Here is a 16,025-nt window from a genome sequence, read left to right as displayed (position 1 = left end):
TCAATAAATACAATAATAAAATCTTTAAAAAATAATTTTACTGAACATTTAGGAGACTGAAAATCTTAGTAATGATATTAAAAGGAAATGTCTGAGCAATCAATTTAACAAAAGAAATCAGTTCTTTTTATTTATTCATTTTAGAGAGGAGAGTAAGCGTGTGAGAGAGGGTGGGAGGGAGGGGGAGAGAGAGAGAGAGAAAGAGGAAGGAAGGAAGGAAGGAAGGAAGGAAGGAAGGGAGGGAGGAAGGAAGGAAAAGAAAGAGAGAGAGAGAGAGAGAGAGAGAGAGAGAAAGAAGGGAGAAAGGAAGGGAGGGAGGGAGGGAGGGGCAGGAAGCATCAACTCCCATATGTGCCTTGACCAGACAAGTGTAGGGTTTCGAACTGACGACCTCAGCATTCCAGGTTGATGCTTTATCCACGGCGCCACCGCAGGTCAGGCCACCAATCTTTTAATCTCTTACTAGAGCCCTGGCTCATTGGCTCAGCAGTAAGCATCGGCCTGCAGTTTGAAAGTCCTGGGTTCAATTCCCAGCCAGGGCACACAGAAGTGCCCATCTGCTTCCCCACCCTTCCCCCTCTACTTTCTATCTCTCTCTTCCCCTCCCACAGCCAAGGCTCCACTGGAGCAATGTTGGCCCATGCGCTGAGGACGGCTCCATGGCCTCTGCCTCAGGCACTAGAATGGCTCTGACTGCAGCAGAGCAACGCCCCAGATGGGTAGAGCATTGCCCCCTGGTGGGCATGCCTGTTGGATCCTGGTCGGGTGCATGCAGGAGTCTGACTGCCTCCCCGCTTCTAACTTCAGAAAAATACCAAAAAACAAAAAAACTCTTACTAGATAAAGCTTTTCCTGTTTAAACTGATACACTTACATAAAAGTAATAGATTAAGCATAGGAATGGATACATCAATCAAGAAAAAAAGAAAAAAGAATTCAGGCCTGACCTGTGGTGGTCCAGTGAATAAAGCGCCCACTGGGAATCCTGAGGTCGCCAGTTTGAAACCCCAGGCTTGCCCAGTCAAGGCACATAATATGGGAGTTGATGTTTCCTGCTCCTGTCCCTCTTCTGTCTCTCTCTCTCCCTCCCCTCTCCAAAAAATGAATAAAATCTTAAAAAAAAAAAAAAAAAAAAGCATTCAGGCGGGTAAACACAGCTATGAATAATATAGTACTCCAGAACATATCCAGAATAAAAGAGGATGATCAATGAAGTTTTTTTTGTGCTCAGGTGATACTAAACCAATATACACTAGTAAAAAATATGTTGAGTGTCTACCATGTGCCAGGCACTGTAAGAGATGCTAGATAATGTACCGCATGTATATTATGTACGCAGATAAAGCAAATAGTATGCTCTAATAATTCAGTTTGTTAACTACTTGGGTAATTTAATTATTATTGAAACTATTCTGATTTAAGTTGTCTAGCTTGCTCATACAAGACAGCATTAGAAATTTGATTTTGTTCATCACTGGGTAGAACAATATGGTATCATGGAATATTACCATATGTATTTAATGAGTTCATTAGGTTCTTATGGTACCTAGTCCTGTTTGTGGTTTTTTCTTTAAGATTTCATTTCTTGATTTTAGAGAGAGGAGAGAGAAAAAGGGTGGAGGGGAGGAGAAGCGAGAAGCATAGTAGTTGCTTCTTGTATGTGCTTTGACTGGGTGAGCCCAGGGCCTCAAGCTGGTAACTTCAGCATTCCAGGTCCACTTTGCCACCAGTCAGGCAATACCTAGTCTTAGGCAAGGTAAAATTAGGGAAAAACTATCTCAAAAAGCTTTACCACTTAATTATACAATTTGTTAGCATCGCCTCTGTGTCACACAGAGGACTAAGCACTGAGAACATACGGAATAATAAATAAGTCACAATTCTTTGCAAGGTTCATGTGACCTTTTGGAAGAAGCCAGACATAGAAACAAGAATGACATTATGTATGTTTTCTTCAATGACTGTCATAAAGTGGAGTCTTTCATGTAATGATGGTTTTGGAGGCCAAGACCAGTATTTATGTGTTCATCTTTCTTATACAACCAAGAAATCCTTAGTATTTTAAACACTTTTTTTATTTTTATTTATTTATTTTTTACAGAGACAGAGAGTGAGTCAGAGAGAGGGATAGACAGGGACAGACAGACAGGAATGGAGAGAGATGAAAAGCATCCATCATTAGTTTTTCATTGCGCGTTGCAACACCTGAGTTGTTCATTGATTGCTTTCTCATATATGCCTTGACCACGGGCCTTCAGCAGACCGAGTAACCCCTTGCTGGAGCCAGCGACCTTGGTCCAAGCTGGTGAACTTTTCCTCAAACCAGATGAGCCCGCACTCAAGCTGGCAACCTCGGGGTCTCGAACCCGGGTCCTCTGCATCCCAGTCCGACGCTCTATCCACTGCGCCACCGCCTGGTCAGGCAATCCTTAGTATTTTAATAAATCATATCTGTACTTCACTAATTACACTGAAAAATAATCCCATAAACTGTTTTGGTAATTGATTATATCAATGAAAAATCTCTCATTTCTCATCTGTACCAACATTGTATTCTCAGTGTGTTGCATCTCTGTCCTCAAGCTAGATTGTTCTTTAAACAAATATTTCAGCCCAGATTGTTTCTTCTGCCTGGAATGCTTTACAACAAATTTACAGAAAAATTATCTATTCTCTAAAAACTATCTCATGCAGTTTTCTCAGTTATCAAACAATGTCACATTCTAGTCTGGTAAATATTTTTGCTGTTGTCTTTACCCACCCATGAGAATTATGTTTCCCCTGAGAATAAGCTACTTGAGGATATCAACCATTTTCACTTCTCTTGTATGTCCCACAGGTTTAGCATGAAGAAAGTGCTGAGTAAATTAAATATTTACTGAATTTAAATATTCATTAATTGGTTGTGCCATAAACAAAAATAATACTTCCACATTGTTTCTGAAACTTAATAAAGCAAACATATCAATGGAAGAGTAAATTAATTTTATTGACTGATGAAAAACTAAAGTGATAAGAAGTATGGATAGTAAACAACAACCATTGCATTCAGCTGGAATTCTGTTTTTCTTCTTTTCAATTTTATGCCAAAAGAACAAAAAATTATAGACTGTGAGTAAGCTAGTTGTTTTAAGTATTTCTTCAACAAAAACTGCTTAGCTTTGCAGTTGCACAGCTTTAAATATATACATTTTTCCAAAACCCTGAAAATTTAAACTTTTGTGTTGACCTCAAAGGCTAATGGAATCACCTACACTGGTCGAATTCAGAGTTTCTTTTCCCTTTTCTGCCACCCTGTAAAGAAAAATAGGGCAAATTATTCAGGAAATACCATTTGGGGGGTATTTTCATTTTAAAAATATATAAAACCAAAGGCATTTTTGAATATGAGAATAGAGCAATTTCTTTTTTAGTTTGTTGCAAATTTGAGCAAACTAAGTTATTTTTACAGGGTTATTTTTACAAATGGTTAAAGTAGTTGAAAACAGGTCTATTTCAACTATCTAGAATTAGTAAGATCACTGATATCTTATTTTTTAGAGCTCTTTTAGACTGTCTCAGATTGTTTTTAAAATAAAAATTTTAATCAGTACTAAAACAATTTATTCCATATGATCAGAAAATTTAGTAATTCACTTCATTGCCCTTTTAGGTAATTCAATTTCTAATGCAAGTTTTATCTAGTTGTCTTTTTATCAGACAGCATTAAAAATCTGATTTTGTTCACCATTGAATTAAAAAGTAGATAATACTTTTCATATTGCTCAGTGACATGTATATGTATTTAATCTGCTTCAATTAAAGCTCCATCTGTGGTACTTGACTTGGGTCAAAAAAAGAAATGTAGCTTAAAAGACAAAAAGTATTTTACATTAATTAATGTAACTTTTTTGCCTTGTTCTGATTTAAATAGTAAATACTGCCTGACCGGGCGGTGGCGCAGTGGATAGAGCGTTGGACTAGGATGTGGAAGACGCAGGTTCGAAACCCTGAGGTTGCCAGCTTGAGCACGGGCTCATCTGGTTTGAGGAAAAGCTCACCAGCTTGGACACAAGGTGGCTGGCTCGAGCAAGGGGTTACTCAGTCTGCTGAAGACCCACGGTCAAGGCACATATGAGAAAGCAATCAATAAACAACTAAGGAGTCGCAACGAAAAACTGATGATTGATGCTTCTCATCTCTCTTGCCGTTCTTGTCTGTCTGTCCCTATCTATCCCTCTCTCTGACTCTCCCTTTGTCTCTGTAAAAAAAAAAAAGTAAATACTTGTAGAAATATGGAAAGTACAAAGTTACAAAGAAAAAAATTAAAATCATCTGTAACTACTCTACCCATTTTAACCATAAACAATGGTTTGATCTATTTAATAATTTTTTTTTCCTCCATTTTTATAAACTATGGCAATGGTCCCCAAATTTAGTTGATTATTAGAATCACCTGAGTAGTAATATTTAAAATTCTGATGTCCAGACTGTCACAGATCTATTTATTCACAGTTATCAGGAGTGGGCCAAACTATCTGTAATTCAAAAACTCCCAAGTGATTCTGATGATCAGCTAAGTCTGGGAAATACTTGTCTGTGGAAAATGCATTTCTCAAAATGGTGGTTACATTGTGAGCATATAAAACCCAGGCCCATTAAGTAATGGTGGCAGCCTCTCTTTTGTTTTTTATTATCTTTTTTCTACCTATGACTTTTACTCTTGGTGATCAAAACTTTTTTTTTTTTTTTTTTTTACAGAGTCAGAGTCAGTGAGAGGGATAGATAGGGACAGACAGACGGGAACGTAGAGAGATGAGAAGCATCAATCATCAGTTGGTTTTTTTTCGTTGTGACACCTTTAGTTGTTCATTGATTGCTTTCTCATATGTGCCTTGACTGTGGGCCTTCAGCAGGCTGAGTAACCCCTTGTTCTAGCCAGAAACCTTGGGTTCAAGCTGGTGAGCTTTGCTCAAACCAGATCAGCCCGCACTCAAGCTGGTGACCTCGGGGTCTCGAACCTGTGTCTTCCACATCCCAGTCCAATGCTCTATCCACTGTGCCACCACCTGGTCAGGCAAAACATTTTTTATATCTATCTTTGTTTTTAAAAAAATCAAGTTGAAGAACGCTGTTATTCGCTCTTGACCAAACACAAGTTTTGCAAGGATTCATTCAGAGAAAGTATAAAGAGGTTATGCGGGACTTGAGCTGTGTAATGATATTAAAAACAAGATTTATTTTCTGATAGCAGAAAAATAAAAATGAATTCACCAAAATACTTTCTATAAGGTAGATACCCATTTTACATTGGTATCAATGTTATACAGTTTAAAACTTACCTTCTCAACTAGATTAAGAGATACATACACAAAAAATATTCAAGGCCCTGGCCGGTTGGCTCAGTGGTAGAGTGTCGGCCTGCGATTCCCGGCCAGGGCACACAGGAGAAGCGCCCATCTGCTTCTCCACCCCTCCCCCTCTCCTTCCTCTCTGTCTCTCTCTTCCCCTCCCGCAGCCAAGGCTCCACTGGAACAAAGTTTGCCCAGGCGCTGAAGATGGTTCTGTGGCCTCTGCCTCAGGCACTAGAGTGGCTCTGATTTCGGCAGAGCGATGCCCCAAGATGGGCAGAGCATTGCCCCCTGGTGGGCATGCCGGGTGTATCCTGGTCGGGCGCATGCCGGAGTCTGTCTGACTGCTTCCCCATTTCCAGCTCGGAAAAATACAAAAAATAAAAAATAAAAAAATTCAAGAATAATATTCAAAGCCTCCCACGCAAATTCTCCTTCCTAGACTGATGAGATGTCAAAGCTGGTGCTAAACAACTTTTATGTTCTCTAGGCTACCAGTGGCTTTCAAACTTCTTTGACTATACCCTCACATTAACATGTTTTACATCATGACTTAGACACACATATGTACAAATAAATATATGTGTTTATATATACACACATAGACATACACTGAAACAACGCACTGATATTTTTTACTGCTTCATCAAGAAAAAAATGCTGAATGTCAGCTGGTGAATACAGAAGAAATGATAGAATTAGAAAAATCACTATTTTGCTACCACTAAAATAACTGCTGCAAATATCACCAATGGATGCTAAACCATTGGTAAAAGGATAATCACACAATCTCAAAGTATCATTCCACATATCATTTATTAATTACAAAGGGGAAAATATACTTTTACAATGAAGGCATCTAAAAGATACTGCTGTACCCAAGTGATTAAACTTACTATATAATGGGACAAATGTCATTTTGTGCCTTCCCTTGATATGGCATGTATGCTACATCATCTATGTAGCATAGATATTTTTCTGAAATGCTTTAGTTATTGCTGTATATAACAATATCTAGAAAACCTTAATATTTTCTAATGTAAATTATGTAACGAATATAACATTTTTAAACAAAAACAAAATTATTAACATTTCTGGTGAATAAATTATTAACTAAGAACAAAACAGTACAGCTATTGTCACATAGTATCTGTCCAAATATATTATTTGTGATAAAAACACTTTCAAAATTACCAAAGCATACCTGATATTTGGCTAATTCTGCCTGTAAAACTTTCACTTTAGATCTTTCTTGCTCTAATGCAGCATGAAGTGAAGTCACCTGTAACCAAATATTCCATTTTTTTAAAAAGACTTTGTCTTTTTAGGCGAATATCTTATTCTTTTTTGTTTTAGCTTTGTTTAACCATATACGTATTTTACATTCAATGTCATTTTGTATTAGTTTCAGGTGGACAGCATAGTGGTAAATCATATACTTTACAAAGTTCCCCTTGATATTTCCAGTACCTGCCACCTGGCACCATATATATAATAACCTTAATTATCAGCACTTATTCACAATGATTTTTGACTATTGGGTAAATGAGTAACATAAGAGAACCCCTCCTCACCACCTCAATTTCAATTAGGCATTTTACTTAGCTACATATTAGAGACAGACAGGACAAATTCACTGTTATAAGGCCCCAGAATAAGGATGGGAAGAAGAGAAAGTCAAGTCCAAGAGTAGAATAAGGCCCTGGCTGGTTGGCTCAGTAGAGAGAGCATCAGCCCAGGGTATGGACATCCCAGGCTCAAATCCCAGTCAGGACACACAAGAGAAGCAACCATCTGCTTCTCTTCCCCACCCTCTCTCCTGTCTCTTCCTCTTCTCCTCTCCCAGCCAGTGGCTTGACTGGTTCAAGTGTTCGCCCTGGGCCCTAAGGATAGATCGGATGGTCGAAGCACATCAGCCTCAGGTGTTAAAAACAGCTCGATTTATTCAAGCATTGGCCCCAAATGGGGGTTTCAGGGTGAATCCCAGGCAGGGCACATGTGAGAGTGGGTCTCACTGTCTCCCCTCCTCTTACTTAAAAAAATAGAGTAGGATAAGTTCTGTTTGCCCCTTCTATTCCTATATTCAGAGTCCACATCAACTAAAACACAACCTAATTTTCCTCTATTCTTCAGGACATACCTACCTCCCTTACAAAGTAAATAGACTTTATTCATTTGCTATTACATAGTAATAGTGAATTATAATTTATGTCATTTTCTTTTTTTTCTTTTTTATTAAATTTGTTGGGGTGACATTGGCTAATAAAATTATATAGGTTTCCGTTGTACAATTCTATAATACATGACCTGTATGTTGTATTGTGTATTCACCAAGTCATATCGCTTTCTTGCAGTGTTGGTAGGCTGTATTTCTGTTTAGTCAGGTTTCACAATTCAAGACTAAAAAACAGCCTAAGAATATCAGTCTTATATACAGTTTTCCTTACCTGGATAGTCAGCTCATTCTTGATGCTCTGTGATTCATCAACTTGCAAAAGTATTTCTGCTTTATCTTTCACTGACAAAAAAGGAAAAAGAATAGTATAATCTTTTCAATCACTCATACAGTTTAACACTAGTTTAAGAACCAAGACAGCAATGCAGTCAGGGAAAGATTAATTTTCCTCATACTTAATGATATATTTCTTGACCCTAGAGATAGCTCTTACTTTTCACTTGAAAATTCTGATAATTATCACCACAGTAGTTTTCTTGGAAATTTTACATTTTCTGTAGTGTTAAAAATATTAATTGTACAGATATAATGAAAAAGTTTTCCTATCTGCAGTAATAAGAACAAGGACAAGAAAATAAAAAATTTCACACAGGGAAAAAATAAAATACCTTGACTAATCTTCAAGATTAAAAAAAATTAGAGGCCCTGGCCGGTTTGCTCAGTGGATAGAGTGTAGGCCTGGTGTATGGATGTCCCAGGTTCAATTCCCAGTCAAGGCACACAAGAAAAGTGACCATCTGCTTCTCTCCATCCCTCTCCCCCTTCTCTCCTTCTTCCTCTCCCTCAGCCAGTGGCTCAAAAGGTTCCAGTGTTGGCCCCAGGCTCTGAGGATAACTTGGTTGGTCCGAGTGTATTAACCTTGGGCACTAAAGATAGCTTGGTGATTTAAGCATTGGCCCAGATGGGATGACAGGTGGAACCTGGTTAGGGCACCTGCAGGAGTCTGTCTTACTATCTTCCCTTCTCTCACTCGAAAAAAAAAAAAAGTAGAGTGTTTCTGTTTGTTTTGTTAAATTGTCAGGGTAAGCATACCAGGAGGCCCACAAAAATTATTTTTATCTGATAATTCATATCAATAAAGCACAGTAAAATCAAGGTAGCTCATATGATTATAACTTACCATATCACATCTATGGTCTCAGAACGATTCATTGAGGGGTTTTTTTTCCTCTTTGGGGGAAGCAAGAGATCTGTATTTTGGCCCCTAAAGTTTCCTAAGCATTAAAAATCTCTACATGGCTGACAAATTCCATGGTAATGGCCATTGAATAAAAACTAATTCCTCACAAGCTAAGAGAGACTGAAGAGGAGAAACTATAATAACAGTAAAGGGAGAAATGTTTAAATATTTTGAGTACTGATATCACCACTGCTTGACCAATATAAAACTGTAAATCAAGGGCCCTGGCCAGTGGCTCAGTGGTAGAGCGTCAGCCTGGTGTGTAGGAGTCCCAGGTTCGATTCCCGGCCAGGGCACACAGGAGAAGCACCCATCTGCTTCTCCACCCCACCCCCTCTCTCCTTCCTCTCTCTTTCTTCCCCTCCCGCAGCCAAGGCTCCATTGGAGCAAAGCTGGCCCAGGCGATGAGGATGGCTCCATGGCCTCTGCCTCAGGTGCTAAAATGGCCCTGGTTGCAACAGAGCAACGCCCCAAATGGGCAGAGCATCGCCCCCTGGTGGGCATGCCAGGTGGATCCCGGTCGGGCGCATGTGGGAGTCTGTCTGACTGCCTCCCCGTTTCCAGCTTCAGAAAAATACAAAAAAAAAAACCACCTGTAAATCAAATCTATTTTTCATAGTTTAATATGATATGAAATAAGGTGTAACACTATATCAAGAAGCAAGTCAGTCTGTCAGAATCAACCTGGGAACTGTTATGAATTATACTTTCTACTCCTCCATCTCTAGAATTAAACACACACTAAGAACTAGTGATTTTTAATCACTGTGTAATATTTTAATTACACTAACTTCTCCTATGTTTATTTCAATGACACTGATGTTTTAGAAACAATCTGAACATAACAGGAATTTTGCATTTGCTTAAGCACAATATTGTGAACACAGAAAACTGTACCCACGTACACATTTCAAATACTTACCATCTACCTTAGTTCACTGTGTGTTAAGAACCACACCAACTTTCAAGTCTTCCATAACATAACACACAAGCGATAACCTTCTGAAGCCTACTTCTGCAAGCAAACTAGGTTGTGTTTAATCATTTTAACATATATAAAACTGTTGTACTATTTTTATTTATTTATTTTGTTGTTGTGCTATTTTTATTAGATTCCCATATTTTTTAAATATGTCACTGATAAAAGCTTTTGAGTGTTGTATGCTTCTAACTTCATTTTCCCCATAGACTTTAGGCTTTTCACTGTGTGATTTTGCAAAGGCTGGTGATTTTCAGGAACACGAGTTGCATTAACAAAACTGACTATACTTATATCATAAATGCTAGAGTATATATATATATTCTAATATACTATTCATGTAATGGTCCTATATCAAATGGACTATGGACACTGATTTTTTTTTTTTTTTCATTTTTCTGAAGCTGGAAACGGGGAGAGACAGTCAGACAGACTCCTGCATGCGCCCGACTGGGATCCACCCGGCATGCCCACCATGGGGCGACGCTCTGCCCACCAGGGGGCGATGCTCTGCCCATCCTGGGCGTCGCCATGTTGCGACCAGGGCCACTCTAGCGCCTGAGGCAGAGGCCACAGAGCCATCCCCAGCGCCCGGGCCATCTTTGCTCCAATGGAGCCTTGGCTGCAGGAGGGGAAGAGAGAGACAGAGAGGAAGGAGGGGGGGGGGTGGAGAAGCAAATGGGCGCTTCTCCTGTGTGCCCTGGGCTGGAATCGAACCCGGGTCCTCCGCACGCTAGGCCGACACTCTACCGCTGAGCCAACCGGCCAGGGCCTGGACACTGATTTTATTTACTGGTATTAATCCATTACTGATAATAAACTTTTACCAGTTAATTTTCTCACTTTTTACAATGTTTCTTTAACTAAAGAATATTTATTTTACATATTTAAAAAATCATACATTCGCCCTGGCCGGTTGGCTCGGTGGTAGAGCATCGGCCTGGCGTGCAGAAGTCCTGGGTTCGATTCCCGGCCAGGGCACACAGGGGAAGCGCCCATCTGCTTCTCCACCCCTTCCCCTCTCCTTCCTCTCTGTCTCTCTCTTCCCCACCCGCAGCCAAGGCTCCATTGGAGCAAAGATGGCCCGGGCGCTGGGGATGGCTCCTTGGCCTCTGCCCCAGGCGCTAGAGTGGCTCTGGTCGCGACATAGCGACGCCCCGGAAGGGCAGAGCTTCGCCCCTGGTGGGCGTGCCGGGTGGATCCCGGTCGGGCACATGCGGGAGTCTGTCTGACTGTCTCTCCCCGTTTCCAGCTTCAGAAAAATGGAAAAAAAAAATCATACATTCAATGATACTCATAGTTTATTCAATGAGAATCATACCTTGTAAACAATTACCTTATTTTTATAATTTTATTCATTAGATGATCTACATGAACTCAGTAACATGAACAGATCTAAATGAAACTCAGGATGTTGGTATATAATTGTCCAAATGCCTTTCCTCATTATTCTTTAGAAAATTTATAAAAAATAAATCTGAATCTGTTTCAAGACAACATACTCTGTTCAATTGAACAAGATTTTTGGTTGTTACTCATATTGTCTTGATAACTGCTATTTAATAATATAGTTTAAGTTCTGGTCCAACAATTCCACCCCCAGTATCTTCATATTTGAGACAATGTTTTGGGTCTGGATTATTTATTATTCAAGGTGAGTTTCATAATTTCTTAAGTACTATACAGTACTCAGAACAGCTATATTTGATATTTCATTAATACTTATTAACAGGGAGAATTGTTGATTACTCTTATATAGTCAACTCGGAAGATTTTCTCATGTCCTTCTCTATGTCTTCTTTTATGATTTAATTTCCTTTGAAAAACTTTGTATTAAAAATTAATTTACTCTTTCCTGTCATGAATGGAAGATTTTCATAGAAGTTTCAGGTATTACTAGGTAAATATAATCAGGAATTCAATTGAATTGTGGGGATTTTCATATAACATCAACTTTACTAGTCTTATTATCTCTGCTCAGTTTTGACTGGTTTCTTGGCTTCTTACTGCTGACCTACAGCTAAAAGTTTAGAGCAGCAGAAAATATATAAAGAGCTGGGGATCAGGAAGAGTTGAGGATTAGGTAAACCTAAAATGAGACTGGCCAGGGGGTGGTGCAGTGGATAGAGTGTTGACCTGTGACGCTGAGAACCCAGGTTTGAAACCCCAAGGTCACAGGCTTGAGCGCAGGCTCATCTGGCTTGCGAGTGAGATCATAGGCATGACCCCATGGTCGCTAGCTTGAAGCCCAAGGTCTCGCTGGCTTGAACAAGGGGTCACTTGCTCTTCTGGAGCATGCCCTCCCTCTTCCCGTCAAGGCTCATTTGAGAAAGTAATCAATGAATAACTAAGGTGCCACAACTGTTGTGTTGATGCTTCTCATCTTGTTCTCTGTCTGTTGTCACTGTTCCTCTCTCTTGCTAAAAAAATAATACCCTGGCCTGACCTGTGGTGGCATAGTGGGTAAAGCATCAACCTGGAATGCTGAGGTCACCGGTTCAAAACCCCGGGCTTGCCTAGTCAAGGCACATATGGGAGTTAATGCTTTCTGATTCCCCCCCCCTTCTCTCTCTCTCTCTCTCTCTCTCTCTCTGTCTCCTCTCTCTAGAATGAATAAATAAAATCTAAAAAAAAAAACAAAAAAAGAACAAACCTAAAATGATGGTAGGCCACCTTCTTATCTAATAATTAAAAAGCAGAATCTTGGCCCTGGCCGTTTGGCTCAGTGGTAGAGCATTGGCCTGGCGTGCAGGAGTCCCAGGTTCGATTCCCGGCCAGGGAACACAGGAGAAGCACCCATCTGCTTCTCCACCCCTCCCCCTCTCCTTCCTCTCTGTCTCTCTCTTTCCCTTCCAGTGCAGCCAGGGCTCCACTGGAGCAAAGTTGGCCCGGGCGCTGGGGGTGGCTCTATGGCCTCTGCCTCAGGCACTAGAATGGCTCTGGTTACAACAGAGTAACGCCCCAGATGGGCAGAGCATCGCCCCCTGGTGGGCATGCTGGGTGGATCCCGGTAGGGTGCATGCGGAAGTCTGTCTGACTGCCTAAAAAAAAAAAAAAGGCAGAATCTTTATGCAAATGTTATTCTTGTTTTCCTGCTAAATGTAGTCCCATAATTCATAAGAACTGAAATCTCAAGCTTTCTCTAAAATGAGTAATTGTAAACTTGGATGATTCTTAAGGTGCTGTAAGAGTGACTTATAATAATAAAGGTGTTTTGTTTTTGTTTTTGTTTTTGTTTTTTACAGAGGCAGAGATAGACAGGGACAAACAGACAGGAATGGAGAGAGATGAGAAGCATCAATCATTAGTTTATTGTTGCGCGTTGTGACTTCTTAGTTGTTCATTGATTGCTTTCTCATATGTGCCTTGACCGCAGGCCTTCAGCAGACCGAGTAACCCCTTGCTGGAGCCAGCGACCTTGGGTCCAAGCTGGTGAGCTTTTTGCTCAAGCCAGATGAGCCCGTGCTCAAGCTGGCGACCTTGGGTCTCGAACCTGGGTCCTTCCGCATCCCAGTCCGATGCTCTATCCACTGCGCCACCACCTGGTCAGGCTAAAGGTGTTCTTTTTGTTTGTTTGTTTTTTTACAGAGATGGGGGGGGAGGGATAGGGACAGACAGAAACAGAGAGAGATGAGAAGCATCAATCATCAGTTTTTCAATGCGACACCTTAGTTGTTCATTGATTGCTTTCTCATATGTGCCTTGCCCGTCGGGCTACAGCAGACTGAGTAACCCCTTGCTCAAGCCAGCGACCTTGGGTCCAAGCTGGTGAGCTTTGTTCAAACCAGATGAGCCTGCGCTCAACCTGGCGACCTTGGGGTCTCGAACCTGGGTCCTCTGCATCTCAGTCCGATGCTCTATCCACTGCTCCACAGTCTGTCAGACTGTAATAATAAAGTTACCTGCAACAATCCAGTCTATATCACTTGGGAAAATCTTTCTATTCTGAGTTAATAAATCATATATCTTGAAAAATTATCTTCAAATATTTTTTAAGATTAACTTTTAATTATAAAATCACAAATATCACTTACTTTCACCTTCCTGAAGCATTTTCAATAACTGTGCATTTCTTGCTTTTACTTCTTTATACTTTGCCTAATAGTCAAAGAAAAACAGATTTAATTTTTTAAAGTAAAATGATATAATTAATGAGTCACTATCAATTTATGGAGCTGTGAGTTCTCAGCTTGCTCAAAGACAGAAGTTCCTTTTGAAAGAAACAGGATGGGCCCTGGCTAGTTGTCTCAGTGGTACAGCATCAGCCCAGCATGGGGATGTCTGGGGTTTGATTCCTCTCATCAGGGCACACAGGAGAAGTGACCATCTGCTTCTCCACTCCCTCCCTCCTCTCTTTTTCTCTCTCTTCTCCTCCTGCAGCCAAGGCTCAATCCGTTCTTGAGGAAAGGGAGGGAAAGGGAAGGGGAAGGGGAAAAGGAAGGGAAGGGAAGGGAAAGAAGAGGGTAAAACAGGATGGAGGAAAATGTATTCAGACCTGTCTACTACTTAACTTAAATCCCTGGCATAATAATAGAAATTAATATTACAGATGATTAAAACATTAAGAAGAGAAGGATAAAAAAAAAAGAACGATCAGGGCTGGAACATGATTGTTTTTCTACTATTACATATGCAAGGCCCCAAAAAACACCTGAAATAAATAAAAAGATTTATTTTTAGGAAGGAATAGAGTAATAGGTGAGTTTATAGTTAAAATAAATTGTATAAACAACAAGCGCTAGCAAGCATGTGGAAAAATGGGAACTCTTGTGCACTGTTGATGGGAAAGTAAAATGGTATAGCTGTAATAGAAAACAATTTGGTGGTTTCTCAAAAAGTTAAATGTAGAATTACCTATGACCTAGCAATTCCATCCTTAACTATACAACCAAAAGAATTAAAAGTAGACTCAGATACTTGTACCTCAACGTTCATAGCAGCATTATTCACAATAACCAAAAAGTGGAAATAATGCAAGTATCCACCAACATATGAATAAACAAAATGTAGTACAGATATACAATAGAATATTATTTAGTCATAAAAATAAATGAAATTCTGACACAGCTAAAACATAGGTGAACTTTGAAAACATTATGCTAAGTGAAATGAGCCAGACACAAGAACAAATTTTGTAAGATTCTACTTATAAGTACTCAGGCCTGACCAGGCAGTGGTGCAGTGAATAGAGTGTCAGACTGGGATATGGAGGACCCAGGTTCGAGACCCCGAGGTCACCAGCTTGAGCACAGGTTCATATGGTTTGAGCAAGGCTCACCAGCTTGAGCCCAAGGTTGCTGGCTCGAGCAAGGGGTCACTTGGTCTGTTGTAGCCCCCCTGTCAAGGCACATATGAGAAATCAATCAATGAACTAAGGAGCCGCAAGGAAGAACTGATGTTTCTCATCTCTCTTTCTTCCTGTCTGTCTGTCTGTCTGTCCCTATCTATCCCTCTCTGATTCTCTGTCTCTGCCACACACACACACACACACACACACACACACACACACACAGAAGTACTTAGAATAAGAAAAATCAGAGACTAGAGCTTATAAGGGGAAGAAGAGGCCCTGGCAGGTTGGCTCAGTGGTAGAGCTGGCTCAGTGGTAGAGCGTCGGCCTGGCATGCAGGAATCCCGCGTTCGATTCCCGGCCAGGGCACACAGGAAAAGCGCCCATCTGCTTCTCCACCCCTCCCCCTCTCCTTCCTCTCTGTCCCTCTCTTCCCCTCCTGCAGCCAAGGTTCCACTGGAGCAAAGTTGGCCCAGGCGCTGAGGATGGCTCTATGGCCTCTGCCTCAGGCACTAGAATGGCTCTGGTTGCAACAGAGCAATGCCCCAGATGGGTGGAGCATCGCCCCCTGGTGGGCATGCTGGGTGGATCCCGGTTGGGCACATGCAGGAGTCTGTTTGACTGCCTCCCAGTTTCCAACTTCAGGAAGAAAAAAAAAAAAAAAAGAAAGAAAGAAAGAAAGAAGAAATAGGGAGCTGTTTAATGGGTACAGAGTTTGTATAAAATAATGAAAAAGTTTAGGAAACAGATAGTGGTGATGGCTACACAACATTATGAAGGTAGCTAATTGTACAGTTAGGAATAGTTAAAATGGCATTTTTTTAAAAAAGCTTTATTCAATTTTTAGAGGGGGGTGGGGAGGAGCAGGAAGCATCAACTCCCATATGTGCCTTGGACCAGGCAAGCCTGGGGTTTAAAACTAGCAACCTCAGGGTTCCAGGTTGACACTGATCCCGCTGTGCCACCACAGGTCAGGCTAAAATGGCAAATTTAATGTTATATATTTTTTA

At 40.6% G+C, this 16,025-nt stretch overlaps 1 protein-coding gene across 5 annotated transcripts in view; it reads right to left on the bottom strand.

The window, feature by feature from the left end:
• Positions 1-2,968: 2,968 nt before the first annotated feature.
• The window catches only part of GKAP1 (G kinase anchoring protein 1), an 88,019-nt gene continuing 74,962 nt past the window's right edge, over positions 2,969-16,025 (bottom strand). For all 5 annotated transcript variants that reach the window (XM_066367903.1, XM_066367901.1, XM_066367900.1 and 2 more), the window contains 4 exons: positions 13,760-13,823; positions 7,778-7,848; positions 6,535-6,612; positions 2,969-3,294 (listed from right to left, as the gene is read on the bottom strand). In XM_066367903.1, coding sequence (XP_066224000.1) covers positions 3,247-3,294; positions 6,535-6,612; positions 7,778-7,848; positions 13,760-13,823 — 261 coding nt within the window. In that variant the 3' untranslated portion in view covers positions 2,969-3,246. The remainder of the gene's footprint in view (positions 3,295-6,534; positions 6,613-7,777; positions 7,849-13,759; positions 13,824-16,025) is intronic.

This window comes from Saccopteryx leptura, chromosome 2, assembly GCF_036850995.1.
Source record: "Saccopteryx leptura isolate mSacLep1 chromosome 2, mSacLep1_pri_phased_curated, whole genome shotgun sequence".
Lineage (NCBI taxonomy): Eukaryota > Metazoa > Chordata > Mammalia > Chiroptera > Emballonuridae > Saccopteryx > Saccopteryx leptura.
This window is presented reverse-complemented; position numbering and strand designations above follow the sequence as displayed.